Here is a 23,400-nt window from a genome sequence, read left to right on the forward strand (position 1 = left end):
GAGTACAGTCAGTCCTTGGTATCTGCGGATTCTGCATCCACGGATTCAACCAACCACGGATCAATATGGACGGCCGACTATATTCAAACTCTTGAGAAAAGTAAGGCAAGGACCAAAAATACATGGGAAAGGTTAGATGAGGGATATGAATGAGGTGTGACACACAGGGGCCTTTGACAGTACTCTATAATATTCTATTTCTTAAGATAGATGCTGGGTACCCATGAGTGTTCATATTATTTTTATATATTATATAAAAACATTAAAGTAATCTCACATATATATAAAAGTATATATATATACTTTTGATATATGAGATAGTCCATTAAAAGTTCTTCAAAATAAGAAAGAGACATACTAGAGCAAACACTCCCACACCCAGAAAAAAAAGGGTCCCTGGGTGGCATCTTGGAGGTCAACCATTTCCAAACATCTTAGCAGGACAACAGGATCTTTCAGAGCTGTAAGGTGGGCTGAGAAAAACTCATAGGGGACAATACAGGGTATTGTTCTTTGGGGGATGGTCAGATTAACATTTTTATTCAGTTGTCATCCACAAAGTCTACTGATCCACAGCAGTCCTGACTTAGGCTAGACACAGGAAGCTCTACCCCCAGGATCTGAGAGCCTTTCAAAGTGCTGCTCCATAGCACCCCCATTTCCTCCTGGTGGCTTTGGGTAGGCACAGGTACCAGCTGCCTTCTCTAATCCAGTCACACCAGGCACCAGGCTTTACGGCTGTAACAATTCTGGCAACAGGAACTGACTTTTGTAGGTCACTGATGCCCATCAGTTATTGAATGATTAGTTGAAAAAAGAAAAAAATGACATTAAAAACATAAATTGGGGCTTCCCTGGTGGCGCAGTGCTTGAGAGTCCGCCTGCCGATGCAGGAGACGCGGGTTCGTGCCCCGTTTCGGGAAGATCCCACGTGCCGCGGAGCGGCTGGGCCCGTGAGCCATGGCCGCTGAGCCTGTGCGTCCGGAGCCTGTGCTCCGCAAATGGGAGAGGCCACAACAGTGAGAGGCCCGCATAACGCAAGGAAAAAAAAAAAAAAAAAAAAAACATAAATTGAACTTAAAGACAATTCTTCTTTCAGAATAAGCTAAGCCAAACACCTTTCTCACAAAAGCAAACTCACCCTCTTCTAAGCAAAGAGCAAGCAGATTGAACACGAAACTAAAGGAAATGTCAGAAAGGGAGTGTGGGATGCCTGCTCAGTGGGCACGCTGCTGACCGGATATCTCCTCCTGCACCAGGAAGAGGGAGACGTGGTCAGCAGGTGATCCAAAGACATCGGAGAAGGTCCTGTTCTCAGGTATCAGGCACATCTTGGTGGAGGTGTTCTCACCACCTCCACACTAATTCCCCAGTTTTATTTAAAATAGCCCACACGTCAACTGAAAATTCAAGCCTGTTGATGTCAGATTTATACCTGGATGCAAATTCTCTTAAGCCACCTGCATCCAGCCAGCACAGCTGTGTGCCAGATGTCTTCACACAAAAAGCTAGAGGCCCTTGAAAACAGCTTCCCCTCTCTTGTCTCTCTGTATCTTTGTATCTTTCTAACTCTCTCCCTGCCTCTCTCTTTCTCTGGGCCTCTTTCTTCTCCCTTTCCTCACTCTCCATTTCTATCTCTGTCTCTCTCATATTTTCAGAATGGATGAATTTCACTAGAACCGATTCATTCGGTAATAAAAGAATTATGTAGCACATGCATGGAGAGACCTGGGTTTTATCTTCAGTAGATGGGCCTCTGTACCTCCAGGGTGTTCACCCTTGCCCTCTGCACATTCTAGCCATTCTTGTAATATTCTCATCATCTCAAGATTCTCTGAATTTCATCTTATAATACTCTATCTGGAAAAAAATCTTCAAAGACCCCAACTGCCAACAAGATAGACGTCCAGGCTCCTTGGTCGAGAATCCCAATGATCACAACTCCGCTTTCTCCTCCCTTCTCCTATCACCATTATTTACTGAAACCTACTGCCTCTCTCCTACTGAAAGGTACTGTTGTTTGCTTCATGGCATACATTTCTAAACTTTACAATAATCCTGAAAGGTAAGTGTGGTAAATTTCATTTGGTAGATAAGAAACTGAAGTCAGGGAAGTTAAGTGGTTTGACCAAGATGAAAGCCTTTGTAACTGGCCGAGCCTAACTCAAAACCAAGTTTGTCTGGTTGCTGCTTTCCCAGTGCCTGTAGGAGAAGGAATCACGGTGGAGAGAGGAAGAGCCTGGGATTTAGAAAATTAACATTTATTGCTCACTTTTACTGTGCCAAGAGCTTTTCATAGATTGTTTCTATTAATTCTCACAAAATCCTGTGAAGTTGGTATTATCACCCCCATTTTACCATGTGAAGGTATAAACTGAAAAAGATTAAATAACTTGCTCAAAGGCACACAGACAATATACAGCAGCACTAGATTTATCCTTGGTCTCTCTTTTGATTACATCATGCCACTTATAATCGGACTCCAAATCATGGTTTTGACTCTATTTTTCCCCCTCTTCCAAAGTTTTAATGGCCAAACTGGTTTACCAGTTGACTTGTGAACACATCTTGTGTTTTCTTACCCCAAGACTTTCGTTAACACTCTTGCCCACATCACCTTCCTTTTCCCTCTTGTATGTCCTTATATACATAGTCTACCCACCCTTCCAGCTGCATGCATTCTGTGGAGACAGAGCTGAATGTGTACCACCCAAAGACCAAAATCAAGTGGTATCTTAAAAAGAGAACAACAGACTCTTCTGGAAAAAAGACGGTGACTCCAGAAAAGATGGAGCAAGCCAAGGCCTGTAGGACATTCTTCCAACTCCTCCTGGATGGTGCCATCCACCCACGAATATATGTCCCTAATCATGAGCTCAGAATAAGCTTGCACAGTTTGTTGAACTCAATGGATAGTCAAGATGGGTTATACATCTTCTGGACTCCTGGCCTCAGAATGTTGCCCTTGTGTTTCTCAACTCAGTTGTGAACCCCCTGAGGGCAGGAACCATATTTTAGACTTCTTGATACGCCTCCCCATCCGCCATTTAAGTAATACTTCCCATACTCACCAAAAGCCAAGGCTTCCACCAGGTACGGGAGATACTACCACAGTGCTGCACTATGGAGGGACTTTGTCCTGTCCTGGCCCAGCTGGTCAGGCCTGTTTAAGTGGTGGAATATTGGGGACAAATCCTTGTATGGTGAGACTTTGCCCCCAAATCCAAAGACATTCTCCCCAAACTGCCACCATTCCTGTCTCTTTCCCCAACTCAGAGCTAGAAGTTTAGAGCTGGAAGAGGACTTAGACACCATCCGGTCCAAAAGTCTCATTTCATAAATGTGGAAACTCAGGCCACAGAAGAGAAGTGACTTGAAACCAAGGTCATGCATCTCATTAGTGGAAAATTCAGGACCAGAACCAAACTATATGACCCTTAGTTCAATATGCAAAATAACATACACATGTTTTGACACCGAGTATCTAATATACTTTAGCCAGAAGGATATAGAGGAACCAGGGGTTGGAGTGTGGGTAACTGAGTTCTCGTCCTGTGCTTTAACCCACCCTAGGAAGTCTACCTTGAAGGAAACTCTTAGAGCAAAGGACCACAAATGCATTGCTGCAGCTATGAAATGGTACCATGATGAGAATGGAAATGACTCCAGCTTCTCTGCTCATTTTGACAAGTAAAATAAGGCATATATTGTTCAATGAATAAGGTTCTTTGGTCCTTATAATCATTGCTTCTGTTTGACACTGCATATAACCTATCTCTTTGAAGCCAGAGGTTACTGCTCAGTTTGGGGAAACAAAGGGGGTGAGATAAGGGTAGGATGACAATGTGGAATTAGAAGGACTTAGAGTCAAAGACATCTTGACTTTCGTAGAAAGGCCTTGGAGATCAGCTAGCACAAGTCCATTTACAGAGGAGTAAACTGAGGCTCAGAGAGACCATGCGACCAGCCCACAGAGACAGTTCAGTGGCAGAGCTGGTCTAGAATTCTGGACTCCTGATGCTGCACTCCAATACTCTTTGCAGCATCTCTTCCTGTTTCTCATAATTACCCAGGCTAATTGTCATTTCCCATTTTTAACAGGAAGGAAATGAGCAGAGAGAGGACCAGACACAGTATGGTGTGAAGACATCTGGAATGAAGTTCCCCACTCTTGTTTCCTGATGACCACACCACCTCAGATCTTAAATCCATGGCTTCCCTAAAGATTTTACCAATGCTGTTGCTAAGTGAGCACAGAATGTACAGTCCAAGCCACTGATAAGAATTCTCCCAGTAGCCTGGGGTTATTGTGATTAAAGTGCATAACTCATCTCTCTCTACTTGACACTTTGTTAATTAGGAAAAGAGAACATTAAAAAGGAGTCATTTATTTAGAACCAGAATAGTCAACCATTAACTGAATACAAAACAAGTTCAAGGGTTATTCCACTACAAGGAAAACTAATATAGAAAAGACAAATTTCTATGACTATATCACAGGATGACTTTTATTTAAAAAAAAAAAAAAAAACCTGTATGCTTGGTTTTATTGAGGCATCACCGGTTTTCTATGAACAGTAAGTTTCTCCGATGTATCATGGTATAGTTGGAAATACCCCTAGTCATGGAAACCAAAAACTGGGAGAGAGATGGACACAAATGACTGTGTGACCTTGAACGAGTCATTTAATCTCACCGGTTCTCGTGTTTTCTAATAAAACAAGGAACTGGACTGGATTTGATGACCTGCTGGCACTAACATTCTGCGACCCTAAAGTTTACACTTTTAATTCAGACACATTGCAAGCATCTGTTACTCCAAGCGAAGTTTGAAAAAGAAACAACTAGGGAATTTCACTTATGTGGATGAAAAAAGGAGTTCGTTCAGCATGGAAGTTACACGCCTCGGGGATTGTAACTTCGCGTTCAATAATATAAGCCTCCCAGAAGATGTGAGTTATCATTTAGCAGAATTCATCTTCATTCATAAGGACCAGGTTGTATTTGGGTCTCTTTTCCTAACAGCTCTTAGCAATGATGAGAGAGGAGCACTTATTCTTCACTCCTGAAGCTGCAATCATGAGAAGAGCTTCCTGGAATACTGTTGAATGCTCGTCCAACCTTTTCGCCTCCCTACAGAGGTAGAGACAGAAACTTAAATGCTGAGTAGAAGCATTTGGTCCATATTTCTGAACTGAGTGAAGCTAATCCATCAAAGGACCTGGGGGAGGGAGGAGGAATTTGGAGCAAATTTGGTCTCTCCCACCTTCCTTCTCTACCTCGACAAGTGGAAAGCAGTGACCTGGGCAGGTGTGATCTCTCTGCAAACCCAAACTTTCCCTCAAGTGGGTTCCATAGCCTGGATTGGGCAAAAGGGAGTTTGCAAAAGGGAGCTTGTACCTTAGAGTAAACTATGTTCTCTGATCTAGCCTTTATCATAAACAAGGACGAGGATGGCATTTGGTTCTTTATCGTCTGAGTCTGTTGTCTTATTTCTCAGTTGGTTCAGAAAAGGGACAAAGAGAAGAAGTGTTATTAGTTGGGCATCCTCAAAACCCCAGCATCAGCCTCGGCGACAGGGACTCAGAGGCTCTGCAAGAATGCTGAATGGTTTCCTTTGCTCCTCCCTTTCCCACAAATAATCTGTCTGGTTCTTTTCTTTCCACCTGAGCGAAACGAACTCATCCCGGGGTACGTTTCTGTGGTGGTAGGGGTGGGATGGTTGGGAGAGAATGGCTCTAGAGAACCAGCTATAGGCAGATATGTTTGCTGTCTTCCATTCATCATGCTTCATGAAACCCTTACTTGACAGCCCAAGAATGTCACCCCAGGCACCAAATGACTTCTAGAGCCCTCACCTCAAAACTTCCCTGACTCCTTTACCTTTATGATCTTTATGCCTGCACACACAGAGGAAGCGTCAACTGCACAACCCCTGTAGAGTGTTGTCTTTTGAAGAACTCAAATCAGTCAACCAAGCACAACCCGCTGTAGCCTTCTCCCTTGGAGTCTCCCTTTCTAAAGATAATGGGGCTGTGGAAAGATAAGCAGATGGCCAGAAACCAAGGTGTTAGGTACCTGCGTCTCTACTACCTGCTGATGGAGGAGATACATAGGCAAAGCATAACGCAAGAGGTGAGGTGGCTGTGAACACAGCAGGACAACCTACGGCCATGTTTTCATCATGGTGTGCTGAAAATTTCAGGTGTGGACTCTTTGTAACTTCAGAGAATAATGAATACTAATTTGTTGACAACATTCTGTGGGGATGCTCAGGACTTGAGGTGGAGTGGGCAGTGTACAATTTAGATAGGCAAGTAAAATATTTCTAAACGGCTGAAATAGTGGCTGGCAGGGTTATGTATACAGCAGGCCCTCAGTATGTATTACTTAGATAAGAGAGCGAGTGATGAGTGAATATTCTCTATAAGAGCAAAATCTTCTTACAAGGTGCTCTGCACATGACAAATGCAAAAAAAAAATGTCTGTTGAAAGACCCTAGCTTTAATCTGGTCGCTGGCAATGCTGTAAGTGTCTAATCAGTCATTTTCACTGGGAGTTTAGTAGTAATTCTCAAGAAACTATTAATAACAGAAAACTATTGTCCATAGTGTCAGGAAGATAAAGGGCTTGAAAAGTGAGAGTTTACTCTCTCTCCACCCCACCCCTCTCTTTCTCTTTCAGCAAAATAATTTGACAGTATATACCAAGTGTTTGAGTTATTTGATTTTCTGATTCTACTACTAGGAATTTGTCCTAAGAAAATAGTCAGATGTATAAAAACATTCATTATCATTTAAACATTACTTTAAGAAATTTAATGGCATGTTCTACGTTCATGGGATGAATTTATGTTTGGAAATATGGAGGTCATTGGCTCTCTTTACATGACTGGTGGGATTGGAAGCAGATTGGAGTGAGTTGAAGAGTTAATAGGAGGTTGGAAAAAAAGTAGTAACAGTTAATGTAGACAACACAATAACTCTAGCCTGAAGGAAAGCAGAGAAATGAGATGGTAGATGGAAGGGTTGTGGGATCCAGGAAGTCTTTTCTGTGAGTGTGGGATACATGGTTGCATGCTGACGGGAATGATCTGGAAAAGCAGAGAGTGAAGGATGAATCATGTAGGAGAGATTGGGGGGCAGCAAACAAAAAACAGATGTATTTGGTGTGATCTCCAATTGCCTTAGTATTGTACAAGACAGGGCTTGGTTCAGATCTTGCACTTGGGAATCAGGAGGTAGAATAGAGACACTGAGATGAGAAAGAGAGAGGAGACGCAGCTCGCCAGTGGCTCACAATCCAGCGAGGAGAAAGACACATGTACCTACAACCGCAGGGCAAGATGACTGATGCTATTGTGAGAGTGAGCTCCAGTGTCTCTGTGGGTTTTCTGTGCTCCTTAAAGTGGCTTCAGAGTGGAGCACCGACTGTGGTTCAGTTCTCTTGTAGGTATTCTGATTGGCAAATGGTTTAAACCAAAGACACTTACACCCTATCATCCCTCTTCTCTCCTCTGAGAAAAGGTGCCAGGAGAAAATAATTACCATCGTGAAATTCTGTGTTTGATTAAATGATTGTTCAGCAGTGAGAGTGAAACAAAAACATGATCGCAAAGCCTGAGAGAGTTTGTCCCTAACAGACCTTCAAGGATTTACTGAGAAGTATACTTCAGGAAGAAGGAAAGAGTAAGATGCAAAGGGTAGTGGGCAGAGAAACTGTATGGATAAATCTAAACAAGTGTTACTGTAAAAATAAATAAAAAGTGTAAACTTGTACCTATTAAACAAAGTGGAACAAAAATGCTGAAAAGTAATACGTAAGACAAGAAGGAACTGATTTGGATCAAAGCTGCTAAGGTCCTTTTATTGTTTGTGAAGAGGGCAATAGATGTTTATTAACTTTAGACCATAAAAGTTTGAAAGTTAACAATTTATGGGTAGTAAATAAAAGAATATATAATTTCATCCCAATGGAGAGGAAAGGGGACTAAGAAAATACAGTCAATTCTATAGAAGACAGGAAAGGAGCAAAGATAAAGACCCCCTCTCCGAGAAAATGGAAAAAGCAGAGTAAATAGTACAAAATAAGATGGTAGAAATAAAAAAAAATGTCAACAATTATAATAACTATTAACGTAATAAACTCTCCATTTAAAAGACAGTGCTTGTCAGATTGGAATTTTAAAAGTTAAGCATTAGTTTGTTTCCCAAAAGTACTTAAAACATAAGACACAGAGAGATCAAATGTTTAAAAAAAAAAAAAAAAAGGAGTAATAGATGTTTCAAGCAATACCTAAAAGAAAGCTAGTGGACCTACATTATTATTGGACAACATAGACTTTAAGGGAAAAATGAAGTATTATTAATGATAACAATTGTTACTAAGTAATGAGTAAAGGAACCATCAGGAATACAAAATGTGTAGGTATCTAATATTACAACCTCACATATATGTCAATAAAAAAATTGAGAGAGGTGCAGGGAGATACAATGGAAAATTTTAACATATCTCTCTCAGTAATTGTTAGATCAAGCTGATAATATAGATTTGAACAATGATATTAAAAAGCTTGATCAAAAGGACATATATAAAACCCTAGACACCAAAATAAGAGAATGCATATTCTTTTCAAAAGTACATGGGAAAAGTGCATGAAAAGAAAATTGCAACTACAGAAAAAGAAAAGAAAATTCCACAGATTCCAAAAAGTTAAAACAGACTTCTAAATATAAGAGCCTTGGGAATAAATCTAACAAAAGCTATGAAGGACTTTTATGAAAAAATGTGAAAAGTCTATTAAAAGCCTTTGAAAAATATCCAAATGAACAGATGAGATATAGCCATGAAGTGAATGATTCTATATCACAGAGGTACTAATTCCTCCAAAATTATTTATAAATTTAATATAATTCTAATTTTAAAATTCAACATAAGTCTGATTTTTAAAAACCCTTCAGCGTTTTTGACCGTATTGGAAAACTGATTCTAAAACTTATATTGAAGAGCAAAGGGTCAAGAACAGACAATTTTGAAGAACAAAGTGCAGTAGAATTACCTACCAGATATTATGACTTTATAAAGTTGTAGAAACTAAGACAGTGGGGTATCCTATTTTATTTTATTTTTTTTATTTATTTATTTGGCCACACTGTGTGGCATGCAGGATCATACTTCCCTGACCAGGGATGGAACCCATGTACCCTGCAGTGGAAGCATGGAGTCTTAACCACTGGACCGCCAGGGAAGTCAGTGTGGTACTGATAAAGAAATAGACTATAGAACTCAGGAACAGATTCACAGATGTATGGAGATCTGATACATCAGAAAGATGCTGTTGCAAATCAACAGGAGAAAAGATGAATAATTCAATAATTGGTGCTGGGGCAAGTGGTTGCCTGTATGGGAAAAAATATTAAATTAGGCTCCTACTTCTCCATACCTAAAACTAAATCCTAGATACATTAAGATTCTAAACATGAAAAGCAGAATTTTCAAAATTTTAGAATAAAACAGAAGATTTTGCTTAATGACCTTGGGGAAAGCAAGTAGTTTTTTAAAAAACACACAGAAACCATAAATTATAAAGAAAATGGAGAAATTTAACTACATTAAAAAATACTTCTATTCAATACTTGATATCATAAGTGATATCATAAGTGAAGTGAAGGATAAGTCACAGACTAGAAGAAGATATTTGCAACACATTATTGGCTAAGGATTAGAATTTAACTCTACATATATTAATGCTTATTAATATTTATTTATATGTAAATGTACACTATGTATATAATTAAGTATATGTTTATTCCAATAAAAACAGGCAAAACATATAAAAAGTCATAAGATGACTAATAGTTATAAAATTATGTTTAACTTCACTAGCAATAGAGAAATGCAAATCAAAGCAATAATGACATATTTTATATCCATCAGACTGACCATGTGCAAAAGTCTGACCAATACCAAGTGTCAGCAAGGACATAAAGCAAGAAGAGTTTTGAACACACTTCCAGGGGGAGTGAAGATAGCTACAATCACTCTGAGGAACAAACTTCCTCAAAATGGAGCTGAAGATATGCATGCACTACAACTTAGCAATTCCATTTGTAAGCACATACTCAAGGAAACATATATGAGATTGTTCATTGCAACATTGTAATGGCAAAACACTGGAACAATTTAAATGTCCAACATCAAAATAATTGATGGATAAACTATGGTATATTTATACACCAGTGTCACTATACAGCAGTGACACTGCATGGAGTAGAACTTTACAATTTAATTTGCAAAAACATAATGCAGTGGAAAAAAATCAGTCACAAAAGGATACTTGCCATGTCATTGCATTTATAAGAAATGTAAAAACAATCAAAACAATACCACATTGTTTGTAAATATATATATATATATATATATATGTTACATATAATGATTAAAATATAGGGAAATCATAAACTCTAAATACAAATACCTCTCAGAAAGAAGGGAGAAGAATGGTGTGGGGAGGGGTACACACGGGCTGCCCCAATATCTGTAATTTTTGTTTGTTTGGCAACACTGAAGAAAATATGGCAACTGTTAAGATTCGGCAAGAAAGCTTTGCCAGTGCCCCGAGTTGTGGCACTCGGGATCTTCACTGCGGCATGAGGGATCATCAGTTGCAGCATGTGGAATCTTTAGTTGCGGCATGCATGTGGGATCTAGTTCCCTGAGCAGGGATCGAACCTGCATTGGGAGCATGGAGTCTTAGCCAGTGGACCACCAAGGAAGTCATGGATCCAAAGGATTCCTGATATTTTTCACTCTGCTTGAAACTGTCCATAATAAAAAGAAAGCGATGTAACAAAGCCTGAATTTTATTAGGAGATTGAAAATCCACACCTAAGATAATAAGGAACAAAACTGATACTGGAGAAACGTGAACCAGTGATTTGGAGATGAACCTGAGGAATTACCCCAGAATGCTGAGAAAAATGTCAAAGAGATTAAAAAATATATGAGAGAAAATAATAGATATGGATGTGGATATAGAGCACAAGGTCTATATCCTAAACTGAGGGATTATGGGTGTTTCTTTGGTATTTACCAGAATAATGGGAACAGAAATGAGAATCAAAAACATAAAAATATAACTTGTTTGAGCTGGAAAAAAAGCAAGAGAATATATTTTGAATAATATTTCCACTGAAATAAGATCTACACCTAGACATAAACTGGCAAAATTTCGACAGGATAAAGAAAAACTTCAGGAGTCAAGATGGTGATTTCTGTGTAGACAAGCAGTTGGGCAAGTAAAGAAATACTTGATGCTGAAATACATAGTACAGGAGGTGATTTATCCAGATTGTTTCTGGCTTAGTAAAGACAAATTAGGAAGGCAAAGGAAGTTCTACTATCTTCAGAGAGAGTGTGTCTGAACTAAAAAGAATTAAGATACTTTCGATAACCACTAGTTTGTTCTCTGTATCTGTAAGTCTATTTCTTTTTTGTTATATTCACTAGTTTGTTTTATTTTTTAGATTCCACATATAAATAATATCATACAGTATTTGTCTTTCTCTAGTAGGGAGAGGAAAGGGGGGAGGAGCAAGAGAGAGGTAGGGGGTTAAGAGGTACAAACTATTATGTATAAAATAAATAAGCTACACAGATATATTGTACAACCCAAGGAATATAGCCAATATTTTATAATAACTATAAATGGAACATAACCTTTAAAAATTGTGAATCACTGTGTTGTATACCTGAAACTTATATAATATTGTACATCAACTATACTTCAATAAAAAAAGACAAAATAATTTGGACCAGGTGCTGGGGAGAGGAAAGAATGGAGAATTATTACATTGCTTAATGGACAGAGTTTCTGTCTGGGGTGATGGGAGAAGTTCAGGGGGTGGATGATGGTGACAGTTGCGAACATTGTAAATGAACTTAATGCCACCAAACTGTACACTATAGATGGTGAAAATGGTCAGTTTTACGCTATGTATATTTTACCACCATACAAAAATAATAAACGAAAGAAAAAGAATTAAGATACGTTTGAAATATCCTTTTGAACTCCAGTTAAAAAAAAAAATCTCTGGTATTCAATAGCAGAATGTATGTTAGGTGTTGGTCTTCAAAATATAGTCAAGGAATTTACTGAATAATTCTAAGGACCATATTATCCCTGCGTCTAATTTTCGAAGGGTTTTCTTTCTGTCAAGTTTGATCATTCCCATAGACATGCCATTACTCAACAATGCAATTTTTTAGGAGGATCAGTCAAAATCGAGCCATGCAAAAAAAATTTCCTCATCATTAAACCACTATTCAAACCACCATTACAGTCAGTATTCACTATAATGCTCAATATTCTTTATATAATGATTTCTTTGGTAATTTCCTCCTGTAACTGTATCCAGAAAAAAAAATTATTTTCACTGAAAAACTAGTTTGCATCCTTTGGTCAGACATTGAGAGTTCTATAAGACCTTGATTTTTTTCTTGTCTTTGCTAATAGGAAGTTTGGCGTTTAGTGACATCCAGGACTTAACTGTCTCATCTCATACAATTATGTTACCTACCCCTATCTGGTTTCTGATCATCTTATATTTCTTTTTAATTAAGGTGTGTGAGTGTGTGTGTGTCAGTGTGTGTGAATGTGTGTGTGAATGAGTGTGTGTGTGAGACAGTGTGTGTGTGTGTGTGTGTGTGCGTAAATTTCCTCAAAGTGGTATTGTGCATGGGTGAAATACAAATGACTTAAAAATACATTCACTGTACATCTCATACCTGTGACTCATTTATTTTGCAAATGGACGTTTGTACCTCTTCACCTCTCTTACCTATTTCTTTGCCCCCCACTCTCCCTCCCCTCTGGCAACCACCTGTGTGTTCTCTGTATCTACAACTCTGTTTTGTTATGTTTGTTCGTTTGTTTTTGATTTTTAGATTCTGCATGTATGTGAAGTCAGACAGTAACTGTTTTTCTTTGTCTGACGTATTTCATTTAGCATAATACCTTCTAGGTCAGGTAACATTTTTGTATGGTGACACATCATAACTAGACGTGTTGAGTCCCTATGGTGTGTGAGGAACTAACATAGTGTTGTAGGTCAATTTCACTTCAAACACAAACAAACAAACAAACTCATAGAAAAAGAGATCAGAATTGTGTTATCAGAGGTGGGGACTGAGGGAGGGGGACCTGGATAAAGGCAGTCAAAGCTACAAACTTCCAGTTAAAAGATAAATAAGTACGAGGGATGTGATGGACAACATGATAAATCTAATGAACACTGCTGGATGTCATATATGAAAGTTAGTAAGAGAGTTAAGTCCTGAGTTCTCATCACAAAGAAAATTTTTTCTACTTTTTAAAATTTATATTTTGTGTCTGTATGAGATGATAGATGTTCACTAAACTTATTGTGATAATCTTTTCACGAGGTATGTGAGGCAAATCATCATGCCTCACACCTTAAACTTACACGGTGTTGTATGTCAATTATATCTCAATAAAACTGGAAGAAAAAAAATACATTCCAATGTCTTGAGTAAACTCACATTCCCAAAGCTTGCATGGCCCCGGAAGACAGCCATACTGTGGACAAGATTGTTGGTGATAACTAAGCTGGGGAGGTCCCATCATGATGAAAACAACTCCTACTTTGTGAATATTGTCATGGGAGCAGAGCCAGTCTTAAATCAGGGAAGGCAGTCTGGCTTTGATCCTTAATCCGACCCACAATCCTGCCCAACAATTAATCGAAAACTCCATAAAGAGCCTGTGACAGAAGCAAGCCAGCCTCTCTCTGGGTCATGAGATTAGTTGTGCCCAAGAAACCTTTTCAAAATGAAGGAAAACAAGAGTAATCTGTTCTCATTTTCAGTAGACATTGTGGCATATTGATTAAACCAAGACACAGAGAGTCGAGGTGGAGCCGGGGTGCCCTGAGAGTTTCCAAGCACTGAAGTCTCACAAACCTTTCTTCATCAGACGGAAAATCATGAAATGCCAAAGCTGAGAATTCACTGAATGGAATTATCCAGTGGAATTGCCATGGGTCACTTTCTAAGGGAAGAATTTCTGCAGGGTTTTGAAACCTACACCTTGAGAAGATACCAGCTAGAATCTGCTGAGCAAGGGACGAGAAGGAAGTGACAGAGCAGGCAGCCTCCTGGGCACAGTGGGTGTAGCTGGGATCCATCTGCCGGGATGGAGGCCTCATGCTATGAATTCAAGAGCGGGAATTATCCTGTAAACAAGGAGGGGCAGGAGAGTAACACGCTAATGAAGGTGGTTTTACATTACCCAACACAGGGTGCAGGGGAGGTTCTACTTTCTCCCTCTGCACCCCTGTATCTTTTGGCCTCCTTCATACCCTTGAAGATCTCCCTCATCGCTCAACCCAGAAATCCTTCTGCCTGGATTCTCCTGTTCCTATTCCTCTGTCCCTTTGGAGAAATCCCACTTGATTCTTCCCAGCCATGACCAGTGTGACCTCACTGTGGAATCTTTGCCAACCCCCCTCTCAGTTCCCACACCCACAAAATCAACCGCCCCCCTTCCCCACGTGCAGAGCACCTCCATAGAGCGCACGCCACGTTGTCTGTTCACTGGACTGGATCCTGAACCCTGGAAAGCAAGGACTGGCTCAACTCTGACAAGGGTGTGGCAAAAATAACTATTTCTGGAATTAGTGGCTGATCCTTTTGGTGGCTTCTATACAGAATCCACCCTCACTCTATGCCTTTCGGTGCTGATATGTCATTTATATGAAACTATTCAATTTCCTTATATATCTGATTCAGTATTATTCTAGCTGCACATTTTAAACCCATTAGTGGCGAGTAAAAATAACTCACTGGGGCCTGACCACAGTTTTCAAAAATGGAAACAAATGGATGAAAATATAAAGCTCTGAATTTAGCATCGGTGAGTATTGTTCGATGAGGCATCTGCACATCTGCACATACACACATGTATTTCTAGATATGTTTGTGTGCTCTGGGCTGCAGTACAAATTGTATATTCTTACTGTGTGCTGCAGTCCAAAAAAGTTTGAGAAAGTCTTCACTCGAGTTGATTTTTTGAATGTCAGTTAATTTTCCAGCCTGATTGCCATTTTATTTTGAGCAAGGCTTAGATTTTCTCATTTTATTTTTGTCTTGTAATAGGATTTCTCAGCCTCGGCACTACTGACATATGGGGCTGGATAACTTTTTGGTGTGTGTGTGTGCGTGTGTGTGTGTGTGTGTGTGTGTGTGTGTGTGTGTGTGTGGTGACGGTGGGGTTCTGTGCGTTGTAGGCTGTTTAGCAGCATCCCTGGCCTTTCCCCGCAAGATGCCAGGAGCACCTTCCCTCCAGCTGAGACAGCCAAACATGTCTCCAGAGGCTGCCAAGAGCCCTGTAGGGGGCAAAATCACCCTCAGTTGAGAATTATACCCTATGGTGCCCAAAATAATAGCCCATTGCAACAGAAGATCTGGGAACACTGATCCCTACAGATTCTTAATCTCCATCAGGTTTACAACAAGGTCCCTGTAGACCACGGTCTGACTGCACGGAATGCTAACGGTCTAAGCACAGAATTTCCATTGCAGGGTGTGCAGCAGGACCCAGAATGTGTTCAGGGTCAGAAGGTGTTCTTGGAAGCACCAAGAGAAGAGAAGGAATCCCAGCACTTTTGGCTGAAAGACATAAAGCCTTGCAACGGAAGAAGCATCTCAGGAAACTCACGTGCAATGTCTGCACCTGGGACCATGGAAACAACAGTCCCCCTGCTCTAAAAAGGGGCTACAGGCATCCAGAAGATGGGTGAGAAATTAAGCATCAGATGGTAAGAAGTGGCACTGCTCTTACACGGAAGGGCCCAACCACGCATGCAAGTGGTGTCTCTGCACAGAGAGGAGGGTAGGAAATGCCAGGAACCCTGGACAGAGAGTCCTGTGAATCTAACACTCACGGCAACTAACTGTGACCTAGAACTAGTCACATAATCTGGTGATAGCTGAGCTCCTTATCAGAAGATTGTGGAAGTTTGGCTAGGTCCTTAAACAACCTGCTGGTTCCAAAATTCCATGATTTTGGTTTGGCTCTCTACCTTTTCTTTTCATATATATTCTCCTTTGAACAATATATTGCCTCTCTATTCATCTCCCTTCCTCTGTGCTGGGGTCCACACACCATAGCCATAGTGATCATGTTCAAAATGTACATCAGATCAGATCACTCTGCTGCTTGAAACACTTCAAGATCTTTGCACCTAACTTGGAATAAAACCCAAAGTCCTCACCAGAACCTACAAGACTGGACATGATCTGACCCCTGGCCTCTGGCTACCTTTCTGACCTCACTTCCTAACATTCGTCTCACTTACCATATTCCTTACTGTTTGTAGAATATCCCAAGCCTGCTCTCACCCCAGGACCTTTGCACTTGCTGCTTCCCCCACAAGGAGGGACTCTGCTCAAACCTCTTTTTAAGAGAAGTCTTCCTTGGTAGCCTATTCCAAACAGCAGCTCCTGCATCCTCTATGCCCTCTCACCCCCGTCTTTTCCTCTTAACACTTAACATTAAAGGTATATTATTTATGTAGGATAATGTAATAAGTATTTATTTTATTATCTACTTATTTACTGAGACTGATTCTCCCACATATAAGCTCCATGAAGGCAGAGATTGTCTATCTTACTTACTGCTAAGAACCCAGCACCCAGAAACTGCCTGGCATATCACTGGTATTAAATACACATTTTAAAAAGTGGATTGGCAAGAATTCCCTGGTGGTGCAGTAGTTAAGAATCCACCTGCCAACGTAGGGGACACGGGTTCGAGCCCTGGTCCGGGAAGATCCCACATGCCGCGGAGCAACTAAGCCCGTGCACCACAACTACTGAGCCTGAGCTCTAGAGCCTGCGAGCCACAACTACTGAGGCTACCTGCCACAACTACTGAAGCCCGTGTGCCTAGAGCCCATGCTCCGCAACAAGAGAAGCCACAGCAATGAGAAGCCCACAGCACAGCAACAAAGAGTAGCCCCCGCTCCCCTCAACTAGAGAAAGCCCGCATGCAGCAATGAAGACCCAAAATTAAAAATAAATAAATAAATACATTTATTTTAAAAAATGAATTGGCAAATGAATGTTTAAACAAGAGAAATAATCACTGTAGACTCAGAAACTAAATTCTTTACTTTCTTGAGTATCACCAAAACATTTTCCAGATTAATGTAAATAATTACCAGTGGTGATGTCTGATGCAAAAACAATCAAAAAAGGCCTGAATTAACTTCCAGTCATTTGCAGTTTTTCTTCTCTCTCACTCTTCTGTTTTTCATTATTTAAATTCTTTCTGAATTTCACAGCCCTTTATTTCATTTTATTTTAGAGATAAATTTATTGTATCAGTTCTTTTTACCATTAGGGCTCCACACTGATTAGAAGTAAGATATTATAAACGTCTCAGATCACTGAAGAGACTTCAGTTTCTGCTTGTGAACTTTTCTTTCCATTGCAAGAACTAAAATCTAAAATTAGCTGCCCTCTCCCATTTTGGTGGGACTAGTTAACCATGGAATAAGTCAGTCGCCTGAGGCAACACAATGGAACCTCTCGGTCTTGTCCTCATCTCAACCACCACAAGGTACTCCAAACTGATTCTAAAGGGCTCTTCGGGCTCTGAAAGTCTGTGAACTATTGCCATCTTCTGGGTGACTTGTGAACTACCACCACCTGGGGATCAGTCTTCGTCCTTCCTCCCAAGGAGCAGTTGCTCATTCCCTACTGTTCGTGATCCTCAGAATCTGTGGCTCTCTGGAATCCCACCATGACCACGTGATCAAGACTACTGGTGGGAGAAACATTTCACTGGGCCAAAGTGGACATACATTTACATTTTAAAATATGGTAAATGGTATGGTTGGAGTTAGATGGCAACACTAATGACTCTCCACACAAGTGGGAAGGGGAAGCTGGAACCACCACCAAAACCTCCTATATGAGACCTAAGCTTCAAAACTAGACAGTTTCATCCTTACGGCAGGTGATTCTTTCTTAAGATTTTGTCTCAAAAGTGTGTATGAACACCATGCTTTAGTATGGATACTATCTATCAAAACATTTAATAATGGTTAGAATAGCAGGAAGAGAGTTGGGCTTCAAATGCCATCCGTAGTGCAAATTGGCTGCACACATTGGTCTACCCATGGATAAACATTAGGGAGAGAAAACTAAAAGTCCTGACCCACCCTCCTTCATAGAGATATCAAAGGGGTAAATACAAACTTGGACAAGCCAAAAGATAAGTAAGGGAACCATCAAGTGGCCCAGTTTTGTATATAATAATGAAACAATGTAAAAGCCCATCAGTAATAAATTAGTTAAATAAATGGTAGAGATTTACAATGATATATACTGTGGTCACTAAAATTAATGATGTAGATCTATATTAATCTATATTTAAAGATGTATATAGTATTTTGTTATACAGAAAAAGTATATGTTCTATGATCTCATACTGGAGTTTTAAAAATTCTGGATGATTGTATACCAAAATGTTAATAGTGGTTATGTTTGGATGCTGAGATTAGAGATCATTTTCATCTTGATTTTTTTTTTGTTTTGCGTTTTATATGTTGCTCATTGTTTTTTGCTAATGATAAGTATGGTTTACTTTTACTATTTAGAGACAACAAAGAGGCTATTTCTGCTTTGGGATTATCGCAGAGGTTTCATTAATCAGTCTCGCTGCTCTTGCCTTTGCCCAGCTACAGTCCTTCTTTCACATACCAGTGAGGAGTGATTTTGTTGAAACCTAAGTAAGGTCTTTTTGCCCCTCTGGTCAAGCCCATCCTGCCTCCCAACTCTCCCAGTCTTCCCATCTCTTTCCGAGAAAAAGCAAAGTCCAATGGCCTCCACTGGCCTCCAAGGTCCTAATCAGCCTCCACCGACTGTGACCTCCCTCTCTGACCTCATGTTCTACCTCACATCCCCCTAACCTGGCCACACAGGCAGCCCTGCTCTTCCATGAACAGCCCAGGATGCTCCTGTAACGAGGCCTCAGTATTTACCTGGAGCGTTCTCCCCACCCCGGGTGGATGGATAGATGATAGATCAATCGATCCAGGTTTACACCCCGTCCTTCTTATTCAGATGTCACCTTCTCAGGAGGCTTTCTCTGACTGCCCATCCCCTTCCTTGTTTCGTTATTCTCCATAGCCCTTTCACCAAATGACACACTATTTACATTCTTAATGTTATCTGTTCACCTTCTGTCTGCCCTGACTAGAACGTAAGGTCTGTGAGGTCAGGGATTCCTTTTGTCTGTTTTGTTCACTGCTGAATCCCCAGCATCTGAAACAGTGCCTCGCACATAGTAGGCATGAAATATTTGCTTGAAAGAGGAAAAGGAGATATCATAAAATAACTTGAGAAACTGATTCTTTAGAAAATAGTAATCCCACTAACATTAAGAATCAAGTTGAAAACAAAGTGATCACCAAACTGGGTTCTTGCCCAGGATCTGCCACCAAGTGACCTTGAGAGGGCTGCTGGGGTATTCTGGGCTTCAGTTCCCTCATGTGTTGAATGTGGAGGCGGTCCTTTCCAGCTCTATGAGTTTACAAACCCTCAGTAAATGAATATTAGCTGTGAGACCTCATTATCTCCTATGTTCAAGGAAATAAGCTGCCAGCTACGAATTGGCACTTGCCATCTACCTCTACAAGGATTAAATTATGAACTGCTGCAGCCTCTGACCTTCAACACCCCCTGAAAGGAGTTCAGGGTGGAGATCAGGAATAAGGCACTCTGTGCTCTGGGAAAAACTGGCAGAAAAGGCCTTCAGATAGTTAGATATTCTCAGGAGAAAATTTGATGAGCCCGATTCTTGCATCTCCTCATATCTAGAAAAGCACTAAAAGCCTTCAAGGTGACCAGCAGTTCCTCGTGTTCCTCGTGACCAGCAGTAACCTTCATGAGATTAGCAGCAGCCTTCTGCAAAAAGTATGCGCTTGATTGCATGTACTCCCCCTTCACCAGAATCACATGTATACTGACCTCCCCCGCTTACCTCTTGGGAGCAGTTTCTTAGAGTTATCTGAAATGCTGTCTCCCAGGCTATAGTCCTCACTTTGCCCCAAATAAAACTTAACTCATAACTCTCACGTTGTACATTTTTTTTTCAGTCAACAAAGCTAAATAGGCGAAGATGAACGAGATAAGATCTGTGCTCTCTGAGAGCGAAAGACCAAAATTAATCAATATTTTTGCAATCCACCTAAAAGGCACCATCCTCTTATTATAGGAGATGATCCGATTACTTCTTATGGGAGATTCCTCCCTCTGATCTACCTCTGCCCTGGGCCCTGGGAGGCAGACTTGTCTAGCTTCCCACTGTGTCTGCCCAGCCAGAGGCCCCAGGAGGGGAGTGAAAGAGGGAGGAAAACAGTCAAAGTGTTTGTTCTCCTACTTCCTCCCTAGGTGGTTGTCACGGGACACGTGTGTGAAGGTCGCAGCACTTGCCCTCCCTGTCTGTCTCCAGACGCGGGTAATTGCCCCCTCTTGGTTTCCTTGCATCTACTCAAACTTTTGCAAATAGTCCCTTCGCTAAACTCACTTCGAATTACCAAACTGCATGAGCCCCTGTTCCCCGCTGGGAGCCTGGTGACACCTAAGATCATGAGAAAAGTCACCTTTTCTCCCTTCGTTGCTTCTTACTTGCACAAGTCTGTTTCCTATGTGGTTGTGTAATCAGACGAGATCCACCAGACTCAGCCAGTGTGCACTGTGTCCCTCCCACACGTCTGTCACTGGGTCAAGCTGATTTCCTACACCCCCTTCTCTATGCCAAACCACAAATGCAGCCCTCCTTCCTCATCAGAGCACCTAAGTGGTTCAGGGATTTAGATGCTAAGAAACAATCCCAATGGAGAATTGTGGACGAGCAAGAAGTGCTCCAAAGAGCAGAAAAGATTAACCGTGAAATGATGAGTATAAAGGAAGGAGAACAAAACAAATAATAAGCAAGTAGGAGGAAACAAAAGGAAAAACAGTTAAGAACATTTGTGTATTACTTCAATATACTGATGTTTAAAAATCCATTGAGATGGAGTGAATAAATAGTATATTCACCGTGTGGCTGTGAAACACTAGCTGACTGATCAAAGAGATGCTACAGTTGAAACTAGAGCACCGTGAGTGCCATTTCTTTAGAAAATTATGTTTTCTTATCATTTGTTTTAGTCTTTCATTCATATCCAGCCAGAGGCGGTAAAATATCGGTGCACCGATGATAAGTAAATGTATGGTAACGTAGGATGTATAAAGGTCTCAGAAGAGCAATTAATAGGTAGCAGGTATTTAAGCAGCAAAGTGAATCATTCCCTTTAGAACCAATAAAGTTGCACAAATGAGTGTTCCTCAGCTTTACAGGCATCGTGGCGTTAGCAAGTCAATGGAGCGGTTACCTTGGACGGCACCTGAGTGTAAAATCACACTTGAAATTATGTTTATGCACAAACTGCACATTTAAAATGCAGATTTGTCTAGGCGAGGAGTGAAACAAATGATTTCTTCCTCTTCCTGTTCGCTTTTTCATCTTACATTCTAAAGATTTACAAATCCACGAAGCTCGCCAATTTATAGGCCCATCCCAAGCCCCTGGAGTAACACCAAGCAATGCCTCTTCTCTCTCTCTCCTCTCTCTCTCTCTCTGTTAACAGCAGTACAAACCTGTCTGAATATAGTTAGGTTGCAGGTTCTCCAGGTCTCTTATTTATTTCAGAACATTCATGTGAAAATTAAATGGCAGGGATTTCTATCAAGGGGACAATTTCCTTAGTATGCACTAATTGATTCCTTCCAATTCTGACAAAATTACTACCAAAGAGAGGATTTCCCAGACTTCCTGGAGAATCTCCTAAAATTTGGGAGATAACCCCCAGCAATGTACTACAGAGGTCAACAAACTACATCTCACAGGCCAAATCTGGAAGGCCACCTGTTTTTGTACCGGTGAAATATATTTCTGGGCCCAAGATGAAGCCACTTCTGCCAGGGTTGCCACATCAGTAAACCAAAACTCAGATAACTTTCATGTCCCTGAAAATGTTCCACTCAACCAAAAATACAGCCTACAGGCACACCTCGCTTTGTTGTGCTTCACTTTATTGCATTTTGCAGATACTGTGTTTTTTTACAAATTGAAGGTTTGTGGCAACCCTGCGCCGATCAAGTCTATTGCCACCATTTTCCCGACAGCATTTTCTCACTTCGTATCTCTGTGTCACATTTTGACATATCTTGCAATATTTTAAAGTTTTTCATTATTATTATACTTGTTATGGTGATCAGTGGTCTTTGATGTTACTATTGTAATGGGGGGTTGGTCACGAATTGTGCCCATATAAGACGGTGAACTTAATCGATAGATGTGTGTGTTCTGACTGCTCCATTGACCAGCTGTTCCCCCATCTCTCTCCTTTCCCCCAGCCTCCCTATTTCCTGAGACACAACAGTGAAATTAGGCCAATTAATAAACCTACAATAGTCTCTAAGTGTTCAAGTGAAAGGAAGAGTCACATGTCTCTCGCTTTAAATCACAAGCTAGAAATGATTGAGCTTAGTGAGGAAGCCATGTCTAAAGCTGAGATAAGCCCAAAGCCAGGCCTCTTGTGCCAAACGGGCAGCCAAGTTGTGAATCAAAAGAAAAGTTCTTGAAGGAAATTAAAAGTGCTACTCCAATGAACACACAAATGATAAAGCCAAACAGTGTTATTGCTGATGTGGAGAAAGTTTTAGTGGTCTGGAGAGAAGATCAAACCAGCCACAACATTCCCTTAGGTCAAAGCCGAATCCAGAACAAGGCTGAGAGGTAAGGAAGCTGCAGAAGAAAACTCTGAAGATAGCAGAGGTTGGTTCATGAGGTTTACAGAAAGAAGCCGTCTCCATAACATCAAAGTGCACAGTGAAGCAGCAAGTGCTGACAGAGAAGCTGCAGCAAGTTATCCAGAAGGTCTAGCTCAGATCCTCAATGAAAGTGACTACACTAAACAACAGATACTCAGTGTAGATGAAACAGCCTTATATTGGAAGAAGATGCCATCTAGGAGCTTCATAGCTAGAGAAGAGAAGTCAATGCCTGGCTTCAAAGCTTCAAAGGGCAGGCTGACTCTCTTTTTAGGGGTTAATGCAGCTGGTGACTTGAAGTTGAAACCAATGCTCATTTATCATTCTGAAAATCCTAGGGCCCTTAAGAATTGTGCTGAATCAACTCTGCCTGTGCTCTATAAATGGAACAACAAAGCCCAGATGACAGCACATCTGCTGACAACATGGTTTACTAAATATTTTAAGCCCACTGTTGAGACTTACTGCTCAGAAGAAAAAAAAAAAAAGATTCCT

At 40.7% G+C, this 23,400-nt stretch overlaps 1 protein-coding gene across 7 annotated transcripts in view; it reads right to left on the reverse strand.

The window, feature by feature from the left end:
• The window catches only part of EGFLAM (EGF like, fibronectin type III and laminin G domains), a 172,621-nt gene that overhangs the window by 52,663 nt on the left and 96,558 nt on the right, over positions 1 to 23,400 (reverse strand). For 2 of the 7 annotated variants that reach the window (XM_007467614.1, XM_007467616.1), the window contains exon 7: positions 2,692 to 2,695. The exons of 3 other annotated variants lie outside the window; for them this stretch is intronic. In XM_007467614.1, the coding sequence (XP_007467676.1) occupies positions 2,692 to 2,695 (4 nt within the window). Of the gene's footprint in view, positions 1 to 1,435; positions 1,561 to 2,691; positions 2,696 to 23,400 lie in introns of those variants that run through there. 2 more of the 7 variants (XM_007467620.1, XM_007467619.1) reach the window with 1 other exon arrangement.

Source organism: Lipotes vexillifer, unplaced genomic scaffold (genome assembly GCF_000442215.2).
Source record: "Lipotes vexillifer unplaced genomic scaffold, Lipotes_vexillifer_v1.1 scaffold1432, whole genome shotgun sequence".
NCBI classification, from domain to species: Eukaryota; Metazoa; Chordata; class Mammalia; order Artiodactyla; family Lipotidae; genus Lipotes; species Lipotes vexillifer.